Raw genomic sequence first — 16843 nt, 5'->3', positions numbered from 1 at the left:
ACTGAGTGGCTGGAGAGCATCCAGGAGGAAAGGGACCTGGGGGTACTGATAGATAGTAAGCTGAAGATGAGCCAGCAGTGTGCCCAGGTGGGCAAGAGAGCCAATGGCATCCTGGCCTGCATCAGGAACAGTGTGGCCAGTAGGACAAGGGAGGTTATTCTTCCCCTGTACTCAGCACTGGTCAGGCCACACCTTGAGTGCTGTGTCCAGTTCTGGGCCCCTCAATTCAAGAAAGATGTTGAGGTGCTGGAATGTGTCCAGAGAAGGGCAACAAAGCTGGTGAGGGGCCTGGAACACAAATCCTATGAGGAGAGGCTGAGGGAGCTGGGCCTGTTTAGCCTGGAGAAGAGGAGGCTCAGGGGTGATCTTATTACTGTCTACAACTACCTGAAGGGGCATTGTAGCCAGGTGGGAGGTGGCCTCTTCTCCCAGGCAACCAGCAATTGAACAAGGGGACACAGTCTCAAGTTGTGCCAGGGTAGGTCTAGGCTGGATGTTAGGAAGAAGTTCTTCCCAGAGAGAGTGATTGGCATTGGAATGGGCTGCGCAGGGAGGTGGTGGAGGCACCGTCCCTGGGGGTTTTCAAGCAAAGACTGGATGAGGCACTCAGTGCCATGGTCTAGTTGAGTGGCTAGGGCTGGGTGATAGGTTGGACTCGATGATCTTGGGGGTCTCTTCCAACCTGGTTGATTCTATGATTCTATGATTCTATGATTCTCATCCAAATCATCAGTGAATATATTAAACAGGACTATGCCCAGCACTGCTCCCTGGGGCACACCACTAGTGACAGCTGCCATCTGGATGTGGCACCATTCACCACTACTCTCTGGGCCTGGCCCTACAGCCAGTTCCTAACCCAGCACAGAGTGCCCCTGTCCCAGCAAGGGGCTGCCAACTTGGCCAGGAGTTTGCTACGGCAGACAGTGTCAAAGGCCTTGCTGAAGTCCAGGTAGACTACATCCACAGCCTGTCCCACATTCACCAGGCAGGTCACCTGGTCATAAAAAGACATTAGGTTGGTCTGGCAGGACCTGCCCCTCCTAAATCCGTGCTGGCTGGGCCTGCTCCCTTGACCATCATGTAGGTGCCCTCAGGATGATCGGTTCCATTATCTTGCCTGGCACTGAAGTCAAGCTGACAAGTCTGTAATTTCCTGGCTCCTCCTTCTGACCCTTCTTGTGGATAGGCACCACACTGGCCAGCTTCCAGTTATCTCTCCAATGAGCCAGGACTGCTGAGAGATGATGGAAAGTAGCTTGGCCAGTTCATCTGCCAGCTCCCTCATCATTCTAGGGTGGATCCCATATTGTCCCAAAGACTTGTGAGGATCCAAGAGACTGAACAGGTCCTTAACTGCTTCCTCCTGGATTGCAGAGGGCTGCTCTGCTCCCTGACCCCGCCTACCAGCTCAGGAGGCAGCTGGCCTGAAGACAACCTGTCTTACCATTGAAAACTGAGGCAAAGAAGGTATTAACTACCTCTGCCTTTCCCTCATCTCTAGTTACTACACTCCCCTCCTTGTCCAATAAAGAGTGGAGAACACTACATGCTGGGGGCTGCACAGAGGAGGGAAAACAATCACAGCTCCATTTCCCCTCCTCCAGCCAAAGACAGCACAAGCTGAAACCACGAACCCTGAACTTTGTTTCTCACTTTCTCTTGCCTCCTCTGGCTGGAGACAGCACAGACTGGAACAGCACAGGACTCGGTAGCACCCTTGGACAACACAAGCTGAAAAGGACTTGGACTCTGGGACCTGTAATATAATTCCTTTCCTGCTCTACCTCTGTCTTTCTCCATTTGTTTCTCTCTCTCTCCCTTTTTTTCTCTTCCTCTGATACGTCCACTTTATTCTTTAATAAGTAGCCTCGCTTTTGATACTTGGTCTTGTTTGTGCCTTACTTTCACAACATTGGGATGTTTAAAATAATCTGAGTCTCTCTTCTCCTCTGAACCAAGACAAGGCCTCCAAGAAATCCAGAAAGGAGCCTTTTGCAAGGTCATGTAGTGATAGTGCAAGGAGTAATGGCTTTAAACTTAAAGAGGGTTGACTCAGGTTAATGGTTAAGGAAGTTCTTCATGTAAAGGTGGTGAGGCTCTTAAACAGGTTGCCCCAAGAATTTGTGGATCCCACGTCCCTGGAAATGTTCAAAGCCAGACAGATGGGTCTTAGAGAAGCCTGATCTAATGCAAGGCATCCCTGCCTACTGCAGGGAGCTTGGAGCAAGATGATCTTCAAAATCTCTTCCAAACCAAACCATTCTATGATTCCATGGTTTTTATTTTGAAAACAGAAGTGTTCATGTGGTCAAAACAGATAATTCCTATCAACAAAGCATTTTGAATGAGAATGCTTGACCAGTTTGTACATCTGGTTGTAGCCTTCTCTTATTTTTGTGGCTTCAGATTTGAGGTTATCACAGGTTTCAACAAATTGTGAGCATACAACATTAGAAAGTCGTGGTCTGATATTTTCCCATAACTAAGGCAGGCAGGTAATGTCCCTTTGGTTGTGTCTTTGGAAGTTACAGCTTACCCTCTGACTAGTGCATGGGTCACAGGGCCCCCATTCGCTCCAGTTGCTCAGCTTACAGTCTATCGGAGATGGAGCATTCAGTTCTCTTGGTCCCCTGTGGAGTGGTTTTTCTGAAGAGCTGCCAAACAAAACATCCCAGAGCAGCCCATGTCAGCATACGTAAATTTCAAGTAAGTTTGCATTTAAACCATAGACCAGTATTTCAGATGCATCTTCAAGCTGTTGTCTACTTCATTTGCATAGCAGCACTTGTCACTTAGAGGCATAAACAGCTGCCTAATCTGAACTTCTTTGGTGATTAAAAACTACATTTTAAAAAGTTTGAAGACATAATAAGCAAGCTCTTTCCCCCACTTTTAGATCTTTGCATGTGCACATGCTCTCCCAGTGGGTCATGCTATTGAAGAGAATCAAAGAGCAACACACAGAGAGCATCTGCAACTCCTCTGTTGGCTGTGTTCTCCACACGTAGAGCTGAAGACAAAGGCACATCAGCACATGTCATATAAATGCAGCACTGCAATACATGCCTTTGTGGGCTTTTTTTTTCAGCTCATTAACTTTAATGGTGTTGCCTTTAAGCCTAGACAAAAGTTTAAATGCTTTTCTGAACACCCATAAAGTATTATTTGTTAGTAGCCTGACCTATTCAACTGAGCTTGTCATGTAATTCTTTCACCTGTATCTAGCTAATCCCACGAATACTTCAACAGTCTACGGTTGAAGAATACTCTCTGTAACTTCACAGTAAGCAAGGAATGCTTTGAGAAGTTATTGCACAATCTTCTATTCAGTGGTAACCCCTGTTACCTATACAGGTTGTGGAATGGAGGGATTGATAACATCTCTGGAGAGAAGGACTTGGGGATTCCAGTGGATCAAAAACTGGCATTGCGAACTTATGGTCCAGAGAGCCAACCATATCTTGTGCTGCATGGTCTTACAAAAGAAGCATGGTGAGCAGTTTGAGGGAGGGAATTCTGCCCCTCTACTACATGTGGAGTGCTACATCCATCTCAGGGATCCTCAGCAGAAGAAAGACATGAAGTTGTTAGAGTGGGTGCACAGGAGGGCCACAAAAATGACTGGAGGGCTGGAGCCTGAAGACAGGCTGAGACACCTGGGGGGATATTAGGCTTAGGAAAAGAAGGTTCTGGGGAGACCTTAGTGTGATCTTCCAGTGCTTCAATGCAGGTTAATGGAGAAGAACGGAGACAATCTTTTCCGCCGTGTTTGTTGTGACAGGACAAGGCATAACAGTTTTAAACAAAAAGAGAGTAGATTCAGACCAGATATAAGGAAGAAAACTTTTACAGTGGGGGTGGTGAAATTCAGACTAGACATAAGCAAGAGAACTTTTACAGAGAGGGTGGTGAAACATTGAAACAGGTTACCCAGAGAGGTGGTAGATGATGTTCAGACCGTTGGTAGATAATGTTCAGTGCTGTTCAGACCATTGGTTACAAAACCGATGACTCAGGAAAAAGTCTTGGTTTTGCATTAAGTAAAGAACAAAAGAAAAGGCCTGGATTTTTCAAATTTGTAGGCATAATAGCATCCTATAATCTTTGTCATGGGTTCAGTTGAATATTTGCTGCTGTTATTCATAAGATCACACAATCATAGAATCAGTCAGGGTTGGAAGGGACCACAAGGATCACCTAGTTCCAACCCCACCGCTTTGGGCAGGCTGCCCAAAGCCTCATTCAGCCTGGACTTAAATACCTCCAGGCATGGGGTCTCAACCACCTCCCTGGGTAACCCATTCCAGGCTCTCACTCTCATGCTGAACAACTTCCTCCTCATGTCCAGCCTGAACCTACCCATCTCCAGCTTTGCTCCATTCCCCCTAGTCCTGTCACTGCCTGTAACCAAAGAAGTCCTTCCCCAGCTTTTTTTGTAGGCCCCCTTCAGATACTGAAAGGCCACAAGAATGTCACCTCAGAGCCTCCTCTTCTCCAGATTGGACAGCCCCAACTCTTCCATTCTGTCCTTATTCAAAATCATCCTGCCTCATGCCAGCTTCAAAAAGTAGGTATTGAGTGGAGCAAAGTATTATGGGGCCTGAAGTTCAGACTGTAGCATTGGAATGGTCTATCCTGGGAGGTGGTGGAGTTGCCATACCTGGAGGTGTTCAAGAAAAGCCTGGGTGAGGCACTTAGTGCCATGGTCTAGTTGATTGGATAGGGCTGGGTGCTAGGTTGGACAGGATGATGTTGGAGGTCTCTTCCGACCTGGTTGATTCTATGATTCTATGATTCATAGAATGAGGACTCTATGAGAGCCCTCCTGTTCTGATTGCTGCTTTTGGGTTCTGGGATTGTGGGTATTGGCTCTCTTCCACTGAGATGGCATTGAAGGATGGGGGAGCAGTTCCTGGATTGGACTTTTATCTTGCTTGCTTTTTCTTACTGTTGCTTTATGATGTGCTTTTTCTGCAAACAGGCAGAGGTAATTGTGCATTTGTATTAGTATTATCATTATTATCTCACATATTCAGTAAACTCTCATTTGATCTCAAGTCTTTACTTGAATGCAGAGTTTTTTTGGTGTATTGCCTTTCCCTCACCACTTTGTTGGGGGAAACAGACAGGTTGACCCATTCAGGTTCCCTTTACAGACTTAAATGCAAGGAAGAATTTGTTTTGTTTGTGTTTAGACTAAGGGTTGTCAAACACTGGAACAGTTTGATCAGAGAGGCAGAAGAAGCCCCATCCCTGGAATCATTTAAAATCAGGTTGTCTGGACTCTGAGCAACCTGATCTAGGTAAAGCTGTCCCTTCTCATTGTGGGGCAGTTGGACTAGATGATCTTTAAAGGTCTTTTCCAAGCTAAAGCATTCTATGATTCTGTGATAAGAGGGCATAATTTTGCCAACTGTAGTTATTAGCACCAGCTGCATAGTCACAGAATCACAGAGTCACAGAACCTTGGAGGTTGGAAGGACCTCCAGAGACCATCAAGTCCAATGCCCTACCAAGGCAGGATCCTCTAGGAATGAATCCAGATGGGTGTGTAAAGTCTCCAGGGAAGGAGACTCCATAACCTCTCTGGGCAACTCTGTCACACTCACTGCAAAGAAGTTTCTCCTCAAGTTGCGTAGTCTTCAGTATGATGTGAAATTAAGCTTCTGGCTCTGACTTCCTGCTGTGGACTCTGTAATAAACATATCTTCTGTCTGAACTAACTCTAAATGAATTCATCAAACCTGTTCTTTAACTCAGTTTAACCCCAAAATGATAGTAACAACAACCATCCAAACCTAAGGAGAGAGGGAAGCAGCAATCATTATAGTTTCAAAGGCTGCTTTTCAAAGTCTGTTCAGGTATTTCAAGTAAAAATAAGCAGCAGCCACCCTCAGGCCTAGATACATGTAGGCAATACTTGATTGTTCAGATGGTATTCACATGTTGTCACAAAATGTTTCACATGCTGCAACTGATGTCTTAAAGCAAATGATTCCCAATGTATTCTTAATGTACATATGTCTGAATCTAACATTCTTGCACCACTTGGCACTGACCATTCAGGCAGTGTAGCTCTTCATTTGTTTTCAGATGATATTTTTATAGGGACTAAGCCTTTAGTTCTCTTTCTAGTGATATTTACAGTGAAAAGAAAAACGAAGACTGTTTCTGAAGACTTAGAAATAGTCAGTATAGGAATAGAACTGCTGTCAGCATAAAATTGTGCATCTTCAGAAAGGAATGGTTTGAGATTGCATTTTCACACTCAGTAGGCAATAGAGTACCATTGCCTGAGCTTCACTCCCCTGGAAGAGCACAGCTTCAACAGCTGTCAGTCACCTCTATTGTGCCATATACATCCAAAATGTACAGATAAAGGATTTCTATTTGAATCTTGAAAACAATGCAAGACATAATATCGTTTTTATTATTGTATGCCTAAACAAGCTGCCATTGGAAACCTGTGTTGCAGGTTCATGCTTTGTGTAGGAGAAGCCAAACAGTGTAGATACCTGTAGAAGACCAAGGACACTTACCTTCTGCTTTCCCCCAGGAATGAGGCGGCCACTTCTAAAGGGCATAGTGTGGATAAAAGCTGCAAGACAACAAATGTGCTTCTCATTTTGGAGCTGGAATAGGCAAAAATTGCCATGACTGAATTTGTAGTTACTTTGTTTGTTCCTTTTGTTATTTATTACCAAGAGAACAAATAAAAAGCAGTATTTACTGAACAGTGCCAGTTTTGGGGCCAAGACAGTTACGGTAATGTTTTAAAGTCCACTTTTCAGAAAATTCGTTTCTTTTTCTTTTCCTGACAGGAGACTGGGAAATACTGTAAAGTAGTTTCAAGATTAAAAACAAATAGGTGGGTTGTTTTTTTTTTTTTTTTTTAATGTGTGTATTTGTTTTATTTTTGTTCACAACTACCTCTAAAATATGGGAAAGGCAATTTTGATTTAATTAGAGAACGCTTAACTATCTCCTAAAAAGCTGTGATAGCAGTAACTCATGTAAGGAACACATAGTTCCTAAAGCAGAGCTGTTTACAACAGCAAGTTTTGGAGTCCTCACTTAGAGTGTTAGAGGAGTAGAGTCCCAAGATTCCTTTTTTGACTCCCCTAGTCAGCATGAAAGAAAAATGTGTAGTTTCTATGGTTTTGAAGAAGCAGACAACTCCTCTAGCTTTCGCTCTACCACCAAAACACAAAAGACAAGATAGCTGTTCAGAGGGGCCCCCAGGATTTCCTCTTCTATAGGCTGAGCAACCTCAGCTCCCTCAACCTGTGCCCACAGCTGAGGAGTTCCAGCTCTTGGATCATTTCTTTGCCCCTCATTTGGACTTACTCCAACAGTTCTATGTCCTCCTTATGATGGGCACACCAGGGCTGGATACAGTTTTCAAGGTGGGGTCTCAGAAAAGCAATGTAAAGGAGCAGAATCACCTTTCTTAGAATAGAATCAGAATCAACCAGGTTGGAAAAGACCTCCAAGATCATCCAGCCTAACCTAGCACCCAGGCCTAGCTAATCGACCAGCCCATGGCACTAAATGCCCCATCCAGGCTTTGCTTGAACACCTCCAGGGACGGTGCCTCCACCACCTCCCTGGGCAGCCCATTCCAATGCCAATCACTCTCTCTGCCAACAACTTCCTCCTAACATCCAGCCTAGACCTCCCCTCAGCCTCAACCTCCCCTCTTGACCCACTGCCCACACTGCTTTTGATACAGCCCAGGATACAATTTGCCTTCTAGGCTGCATGAGGGTACTGCTGGCTCACGTTGAGCTTCTCCTCAATCAACACCCCTAGGTCTCTTTCTCCTGAACTTTCTCTGCACCCAGCCTATGTTTGTGCCTGAGATTGGCCTGATTCAGATGCAGGACCTTGCACTTCGACTTGTTTAACCTCATGCAGTTTGAACTGGCCCACTTCTCAAGCCTGTCTATTTCCTTCTGGATGGCACCCCTTCCCTCAAGTGAGTCCACTGCACCACACAGCTCAGGGTCATCAGAAAACTTGCTGAGTGTGCATTCAATGCCACTGTGCAATGTTGCTGACAAAGACATTCAAGGGCACTGGACTCAGGACAGACCCTTGAGGAACTCCACTTGCTAGCTATTATTATTTATTGCATTATTTGGGAGAAGAGACTGATCCCAGCCAGGTTCCAACCTCCTTTCAGGGAGTTGTAGAGAGCAAGAAGGCCTCCCCTTAGTCTTCTTCTCTCCAGGCTAAACAGCCTGGGTACTGGGTCCCCCTGCTCCTCTTCACCAGACCTATTCTCCAGATCCTTTGTCAGCTTTGTTGCCTTTCTATGGACCTGCTCCAGCACCACCATATCTCTCTAGGACAAACTCAGCAAGCTTTGGCAAAGGCCAGAGGACAGCTTGTTGCCCTGAAGCCAAGTGGAACAGCCAAGCTCACTGTCCCAAGTGAAGTGGGCCATCTCCTCACTTGGCACTGTCAAGGACCCCTGGGTCATGTGGCATCCTTGGCTCTGTGTGGTGATTCTGTGGATCAGCCTTTGATGGTGCAGAACAAAACTACACCAGGAACATGGTGACAACTTCGCAGTGTACTTTCATGCATGGAGTCCAACACCAGAGGCATCACCTGAGCCTTCCCCTGCCAGAAGCTGCCTTAAGACTCCTCCTGCTTCTTCCTCTCTCTGCTGACATTCAGGTTTCAATGCCAAAGAGAAAAGCTTCCCCTGAAGGAAGAGCACAAATCCAACACTCAGCTATCTGCTGAGGTCCTCTTTAAGGAGCCTTCTCCACTTCTGGCCTCTTCCCAACAGCCACACTCTTGTTCTACAGCTAAGCAACTCTTGCTTTCCCTTCTTCAAGGTGCTGCAAGTGAAGACCAGCTCATGGAGGGACTTCTGACCCCTCTTCAGCTGGGAGAGCTTTTGCAGCTCCAAATCAGGGCAGAAAGTGTGACACAGGAATCCTGGAGGCACAGAGACTGCACCATGGACATACTGCATTGGGATAACACGGATGTGCTGTGGAGAAGTGTCTTTTCCCTCAAAATACACCCCAAGATCATTCACATGCTGTGTTTTGTTTCAAAAGCCAAAGCATTTTTTCACTGGAAACCCTTCAGAAGCCCAGTTTTTAATCAATCTGCCTTGGGCCCTTGATGTGCTGCAAAGGAAGAAGGTCAGGACTGGTTACGGTACTCAAACCTGAGCATGGCAATGGGGAAGGGACACCACAGTGGCAGAGGAAATCGTTGATTTTCCCAAACCATAACCTCATGGAATGGTTTGGGTTGAAAGGAACCTTCAAGAGTTGTCTAGTCCAACCCCCCTGCAGTCAGCAGGGACATCAGCAACTCAGTTGCTTGGAGCCCATCCGACCCCATCTAGAATGTTGAACCTCATGGGGTTCACTGGGCCCCACTTCTCAAGACTGCCTATATCCACATGGATGAATGCCATCTCTCCAGCATGCCAAATACATCACTCAGCTTGGTGGCCTCCACAAGCTTGCCAAGGGTGCCTCCATGCCATGGCCATGGCAGTGGGGAAGAGAGGAGCTAGCATTGCTGCCAGTATGAGCCCTGGAGGGACACTATTCCTAACTGCTTTCCACTTGGACACAGAGCTGGAATTCAGAGACTACAACTCCTTTTCTAACTTTTAACCCTGTCTCCCTCCATCAAGAGCTAGCAGAGATGGGGCACAACACTGGCAGACCCCATATTTCATCTCCAGAAGACAAAGTGCAGCAGCCTGTAGCCTCTCAGCTCCACTGACCATGGCACAGCCATCCTCTGGCTCCTCAGCTTGTCCATTGCCCTGGCTTCTACAGCCATCCAGCTTCCCCCAGAGCTTCTCTGACAGATGTAAGGGCTGAGCCTAACCCTGACAGCCCCACAGGCTGGTAGGGGATGTGGTGGTTGAAGGCTGCCTGGGGTCCAGTGACCATGAAATTATAGAGTTTTCAATACATGGAGAAACCAGGAGGGCATCAACAGAACCTCCACACTGGACTGCCCAAGGGCAGACTTCAGCCTATTTAAGGAACTAATTCAGAAAGTTCCTTGGGAAATAGCCCTTAGAAACAAAGGGGTCCAGGAAGGTTGGAGCTGCTTCAAGAAAGAACTCCTGAAGGCACAGGAGCAGCAGTGCCACTGAGCCGGAAGATGAGCCGAGGAGGGAGGCAGCCAGGCTGGATGGGCAGGGAGCTGCTGAAGGAATTAAAGATTAAAAAGAGAGTGTATCACCTTTGGAAAAGAGGGGAGGTGTCCCAGGAGAAGTTCAAGGAGGTTGCTAGGTCTTGTAGAGGAAAAATTAGAGAGGCAAAAGCCCACTTGGAGCTCAGGCTGGCCACGGCTGCCAAGGAAAATAAAAAGTGTTTCTTTAAATATATGAATGGCAAGAGAAGGGCCAAGGACAACCTCCAGTCCTTGTTAGATAGAGAGGGGAACATAGTGACAAAGGATGAGGAAAAGGCAGAGGTGCTTAACACCTTCTTTGCCTCAATCTTCACTAGTGGGACAGGTTGTCTCCAGCACAGCTGGACTCCTGAAGTGGTGGATGGAGTCAGGGACCAGTACAGTCCCCCTCTGATCCATGAGGAAGCAGTAAGGGATCTGCTGCATCATTTGGATTCTCACAAGTCCATGGGACCGGATGGGATCCACCCTAGGGTGCTGAGAGAGCTGGCAGATGAGCTGGCCAAGCCACTCTCCATCATTTATCAGCAGTCCTGGCTCACTGGAGAGGTCCCTGAAGACTGGAAGCTGGCCAATGTGATTCCCATTCACAAGAAGGGTCATAAGGAGGAGCCAGAAAACTACAGAGCTGTGAGCCTGACCTCAGTGCCAGGCAAGGTCATGGAACAGGTCATCTTGGGTGCCATCACAAAGCACCTACAGGATAGTCAAGGGATCAGGCCCAGCCAGCATGGGTTTAGGAAGGGCAGGTCCTGCCTCACCAACCTGATCTCCTTTTATGATCAGGTTCCCTGCCTGGTGAATGTGGAGCAGGCTGTGGATGTAGTCTACCTGGACTGCAGCAAAGCCTTTGACACTGTCTGCCACAAGAAGCTCCTAGCCAAGCTGGCAGCTCATGGTTTGGACAGATTCACTCTGTGCTGGATCAAGAACTGGCTGGATGGCAAAGCTCAGAGAGTGGTGGTGAATGGTGCCACATCCAGTTGGCAGCTGTCACTAGTGGTGTTCCCCAAGGATCAGTGCTGGGCCCAGTCCTGTTCAATATCTTTATTGATGATCTGGACGAGGGCATTGAGTCCAGCATCAGTAAGTTTGCAGATGACACCAAGCTAGGAGCAAGTGTGGATCTGTTGGAAGGTAGGAGAGCCCTGCAGAGGGACCTGGCCAGGCTGGATGGGTGGGCAGAGGCCAATGGGATGAGATTTAACAAGGCCAAGTGCAAGGTTCTGCACTTCGGCCACAATAACCCCAAGCAGTGCTACAGGCTGGGGACAGAGTGGCTGGAGAGCAGCCAGGAAGAAAGGGACCTGGGGGTACTGATAGATAGTAAGCTGAAGATGAGGCAGCAGTGTGCCCAGGTGGGCAAGAGAGCCAATGGCATCCTGGCCTGCATCAGGAACAGTGTGGCCAGTAGGACAAGGGAGGTTATTCTTCCCCTGTACTCAGCACTGGTCAGGCCACACCTTGAGTGCTGTGTCCAGTTCTGGGCCCCTCAATTCAAGAGAGATGTTGAGGTGCTGGAAGGTGTCCAGAGAAGGGCAACAAAGCTGGTGAGGGGCCTGGAACACAGATCCTATGAGGAGAGGTTGAGGGAGCTGGGCCTGTTTAGCCTGGAGAAGAGGAGGCTTGGGGGTGATCTTATAACTGTTTACAACTACCTGAAGGGGCATTGTAGCCAGGTGGGGGGTGGCCTCTTCTCCCAGGCAACCAGCAATAGAACAAGGGGACACAGTCTCAAGTTGTGCCAGGGTAGGTATAGGCTGGATGTTAGGAAGAAGTTCTTCACGGAGAGAGTGATTGGCATTGGAATGGGCTGCCCAGGGAGGTGGTGGAGGCACCGTCCCTGGGGGTCTTAAAGAAAAGCCTGGATGAGGCACTTAGTGCCATGGTCTAGTTGACTGGCTAGGGCTGGGTGCTAGGTTGGACTGGATGATCTTGGAGGTCTCTTCCAACCTGGTTGATTCTATGATTCTATGTCCTTGGGCCAAATTCATAGCCCACCTCCAGAGCACCTCTATCTGCTCCTGTTCATTCCCCTTGGGCATCCCCCCAACCCAGCTTGGCACATGACTGCCACCAAACCCTCATCTCTCTCTCAGGATCAACCAGCCTGTGCCAAGCACCTGCGTAGCAGTTCCAGCCCTTCCCTGCACTCTGGACACTCCCAGCAGTAGAACATCCCCAGTACACCTTGCACTTTGCCACACATGTGCTTCTTAGCACCTCCAGTACCTGGGGCTTCCCTCTCTCCCCACCTCCAGCACCCCCAGGACCTCTGTCACCCTGGCACATGAGTCACCTGGGCTTCACAAGACCTAGTGACCAAAACTGCTTGCTCTTGGTCAATAGTCGTCCTACAGATCCTTTCCCAGAAACTTGGGGACATCTCTTCAGTATCAGCTCCTCAGGTCTTGACATCTCTCTCAACACCAATGTTGAAATGCATGATGCCAGCTCAAGACATCATGACATCTCCTTCCTTCTTGACATGCAAATGGATGATAGGTTAGACTGGATGATCTTTGAGGTCTCTTCCAATTTGCTTGATTCTATGATTCTGTGATGCCACAACATTCCTTGGTATCTTTCTTCCCACGGATGCTGACCCTCTCAACTGCAGCCATCTCCATGGGCGTTGCTGGCACCAACTGACACACAAGAAGGTCTCTGTTGAGAAACGTGTCACTAGCACCTCCAACACCATATGGAGCAGGGACCAACTGAACAGCAAAACCACCAAGCATCAACGTCTGTGGCAGTCTGGAGAGACAGCACAAAATTAGGATGGAGAAGTGGAGCCAGGACCAGCACAACAGCTCCTGGCCAACTTCTGCCTGCAAGCACAGAGTCCCACAGCCAATGCTGGGACAGGAAGGAGGAACTCAGAGAGGGTGGGGGTTGAGGGGAAGGTGGGATTAGGTCTGTAGCAGGGGTCAGATGGTTTGAGGGAGGAGGAGCAGTGGGTGGGATTATTGATGTAGGAACATAAATGATCCTTTTCTTCTTTCTTTTTTTTTTTTTTTTTCCATTGAAATTCATGCTCCAGAACCTCTCTGTGCTTGCAGGAGATGGGTGGGAAGAGAGGGCAGGAGGCACTAAGAAAAAGCATGAAAGTGGCACTGAGCCCCATACCATTTCCATCACCCCCATGCCCAGCCCTCCTTCCTTGCAGAAGTGAAGAGGTAGGTCATTATAACTGCCACCTTGGATTTCAGGAGGGAGGACTTTGGCTTGTGTCCCTTGAGAGGCAGTTGTGAAGGGCCAAGGAGTCCAGGAAGGCTTTCTTTAAGGAAGAAGTTTTAAAGGAGCAGGAGCAGGCTGTCCCCATGTACGGAAAGACTGTTGGGTGAGAAAAAAAGACCATCCTGGCTGAACAAAAACATTTGACTGCCACTCAGGGGGAAAAAGAGAGTTCATGGTATCTGGAAGAAGGGGCAGGTCACTCAGGAGGGCTACAAAGACATTGTAGGGCTATGCCAGGAGGAAATAAAAAGGTCCACAGACCCATTAGAAATTAATCTGTCTTCAGCTTTTAAAGAAAGTGAGAGATGCTTCTATGCATAGATTAGCAATCAGAGGAGGGCTAAGGAGAATCACCATCCTTCTTTGCATGCAGGCAGGAATGTAATGACCCAGGGTAAAGAAAAGGCTGAAGCACTTGATGCCTTCTTTGCCTCAGCATTTAGTAGTAGAACCAGTTGTTTTCTGAGTATGCAACCCCTGAGCTGGAAGACAGGGATAGGGAATGGAATGAAACCCCTTAATCTAAGAGGAAATAGTACCTTCTTACACCAATTGGACCCACACAAGTATGTGTGGCTGAATGGAGTCAGTAAAGTGTACTGAAGGCGCTGGCAGAGGTGTTCACCAAGCCACTTTCCATCAGTTATCAGCAGTCCTGGCTATCTGTAAAGTTCCCAGGACTTTATTATTAAAACCCTCAACGTTGTGTTTCCCATCACCCTCCTGGAGGAACTATGTGCTCAGAGCTTGGATGGATGCACATTTTGCTGGGTAAAAAGCTGGCTTGAATGGCCAGCCCCAAAGAGTGATGGCAAATGGAGTTAAATCCAGTTGGCAGCAGGTCCAGGGTGGAGCTCTGCAGGGCTCAATATTTGGGCCAGTTCTCTTGAGTGTCTTTATTAATGATCTGGATGAGCAGATTGAGGGCATTGCCAGTAAGTTTACAGATGACACCCAGCTGGGTGGGACCATCGATCTGCTTGAACATAGGAAGACTCTGTGGAGGCATCTGGTCAGGCTGGATTGATGGTCTAAACGTTGAGCAAGGCTAAGTGTGAGGTCACAATAACCCCATGAAATATCACAGGCTTAAGGAAGAGTGGCTGGAAAGCTGCCCAGCAGAAAAAGACCTGAGGTTGTTGGTTGACCACCAGCAGTATAAGAGCCAGCAGCGAGTCCAGAGGGTCAATAGAAAACTGGCCAGTATCCAAAATAGTGCAGCCAGCAGGACTAGAGAGGTGATTGTCCTCCTGAACTTGGAACTGATGAGAAGAACCCAGAATACCCTGTTTCATTTTGGGCCCACTTCCTATAGGACGGGCATTGAGGTGCTTGAGTGGGTCCAGAGAAGGGCAGCAAAGCTGGTAAAAGAGTCTGGAGAAGTAGTCCTCAATGATCAACTAAGGGAGCTGAGGTTGTTTAGCATTGAGAAGAGAAGGCTCAAGGGAGACTTTATTGCTCTCTACAGCTATGTGAAATGAGGCTGTAGGAAAAGAGGCCAACACTCACCTTAGAATCATAGAATTCCTCCTAAGTAGCAAGAGAGCTGCAGCCAGAGAAAGTTTAGCTTGAACATTAGGAAGAATTTAATCACTGAAACAGTTTTCAAGCACTAGAAGAGGCTGCCTAAAGAGATGTGTAGATGTGGTGCTTAGAGATGTGGCTTAGCAGTGGATTTCCTATTGTTAGGCTAACAGTTAGGCTTAATGACCTTAAGGTGTCTTCCAGGTTAAACAATTCTATGATTCTATCATCTCATATGTGGAAATTCCAGGTTACCATAGGCAATTTTTTTTTTTTTTTGAGGGGGACGGGGCAGAGAGAAAGTAGAGAGAATTTTATTTTTCTGCATTGAATCCTTGATTTCAGAAAATTTCACCTAGAGAAACTTAACTGTGATTTGTTCTCAGCCCAGTTTGTTGAGCCTAGCTGCACCAAAGTCATTTATTGTGCAAGAATGCAAGACAGAGGCACCCATCATGCTGTGCTGTACTGGGTTGATCAGAGGGCTGGAGCACCTCTCCTATGAGGACAGACTGAAAGAGTTGAGGCTGTTCAGTCTGGAGAAGAGGAGGCTCCCAGGGAACCTTATTGTGGCCTTTCAATGTCTCAAGGGGGCCTACAAAAAAGCTGGGGAGGGACTTTTTAGGCTATCAGGGAGTGACAGGACTGGGGGAAATGGAACAAAGCCGGAGAGATTGAGACTGGATGTGAGCAGGAAGTTTTTCAGCATGAGAGTGGTGAGAGGCTGGAATGGTTTGCCTGGGGAGGTGATTAAGACCTTGTCCCTGGAGGTGTTTAGGGCCAGGCTGGATGAGGCTCTGTCCAGCCTGATCTAGGGTAGAGTGTCCCTGGCCATGGCAGTGGGGTTGGAACTAGATGATCCTTGTGGTCCCTTCCACCCCTGACTGATTCTATGATCATACTTGCTTCAACTGATGACATATACATCACCATAACAAGATTGGTAGTTTTAGCCTGACCAGCAAATGATCATTCAGTTACTTGACATAAACCCTGGTGAACACTTTCCTTCATTCAAGCAACAAGACAGTTAAAAAAATAAAATCAAGCTGTAATAGTATATTGCCATGCAGCCTGAAATAAACCAACAAAGAACAAACCAGTGGTTCTGTGAAGTGCTGCATGATCTGCCTTTTGAGCTGGATACCAACCTCATTTCAATGATTGTTTTCAATCTCTTCACTGTGTGAACGAAATGGCATTAAACAGAGGAAAGATACCACCTCTGTTTACTCAGTAATAAGTCAAGATGACAGAGGTTTGGCTCCAGTGCTGCTGTGGGAAGCTAAAATAGGCCTAATACGTGTCCTGGCTAGTCCAGACATGATTCCCCACTCTCTCTCCCCCTGCCAGAGTAGGGAGCAAATCAGGAAAGAGGACAAAAGACCCAGAGACACAGAGTCTGCTCTTGTTCACGTCCTGTGATAAACAAGGTGCATACACTTGCCTCAAGCATGGCCTGTGCTTTCCCAAGTTTGGGTAAAGCAAGACCTTGGCTTCACCCTAATATGGTTCATTTTGACAAAGGGCCATTCTGATTTGATTGCTCCACTGGACACAGAGCAGCCAGGCATGGGCAATTGATAAACACATCCAGAAGGTGTGAACATCTACTGTGTCCAGGTCTGGGCCCCTCAATTGAGGGGAGATGTTGAGGTGCTGGAACATGTCCAGAGAAGGGCAGCAAAGCTGGTGAGAGGCCTGGAACACAAAACCTATGAGGAGAGGCTGAGGGAGCTGGGGGCGTTTAGCCTGGAGAAGAGGAGGCTCAGGGGTGACCTTATTGCTGTCTACAACTACCTGAGGGGAGGTTGTGGCCAGGAGGAGGTTGCTCTCTTCTCTCAGGTGGCCAGCACCAGAACGAGAGCACACAGCCTCAGGCTGTGCC

General features: G+C 47.6%; 1 protein-coding gene across 1 annotated transcript in view; it reads right to left on the bottom strand.

Annotated features, from left to right (window-relative positions):
- The window catches only part of C9 (complement C9), a 40839-nt gene extending 34211 nt beyond the window's left edge, over positions 1 to 6628 (bottom strand). The window contains exons 1-2 of the mRNA XM_064140148.1: positions 6543 to 6628; positions 2540 to 2657 (exon numbers count right to left, since the gene is read on the bottom strand). Coding sequence (XP_063996218.1) covers positions 2540 to 2657; positions 6543 to 6628 — 204 coding nt within the window. The remainder of the gene's footprint in view (positions 1 to 2539; positions 2658 to 6542) is intronic.
- Positions 6629 to 16843: the final 10215 nt, after the last annotated feature.

This window comes from Pogoniulus pusillus, chromosome Z, assembly GCF_015220805.1.
Source record: "Pogoniulus pusillus isolate bPogPus1 chromosome Z, bPogPus1.pri, whole genome shotgun sequence".
Taxonomy (NCBI): Eukaryota; Metazoa; Chordata; class Aves; order Piciformes; family Lybiidae; genus Pogoniulus; species Pogoniulus pusillus.
The sequence above is the reverse complement of the archived record's forward strand: the minus strand, read 5'-3'. Positions and strand labels throughout refer to the sequence as shown.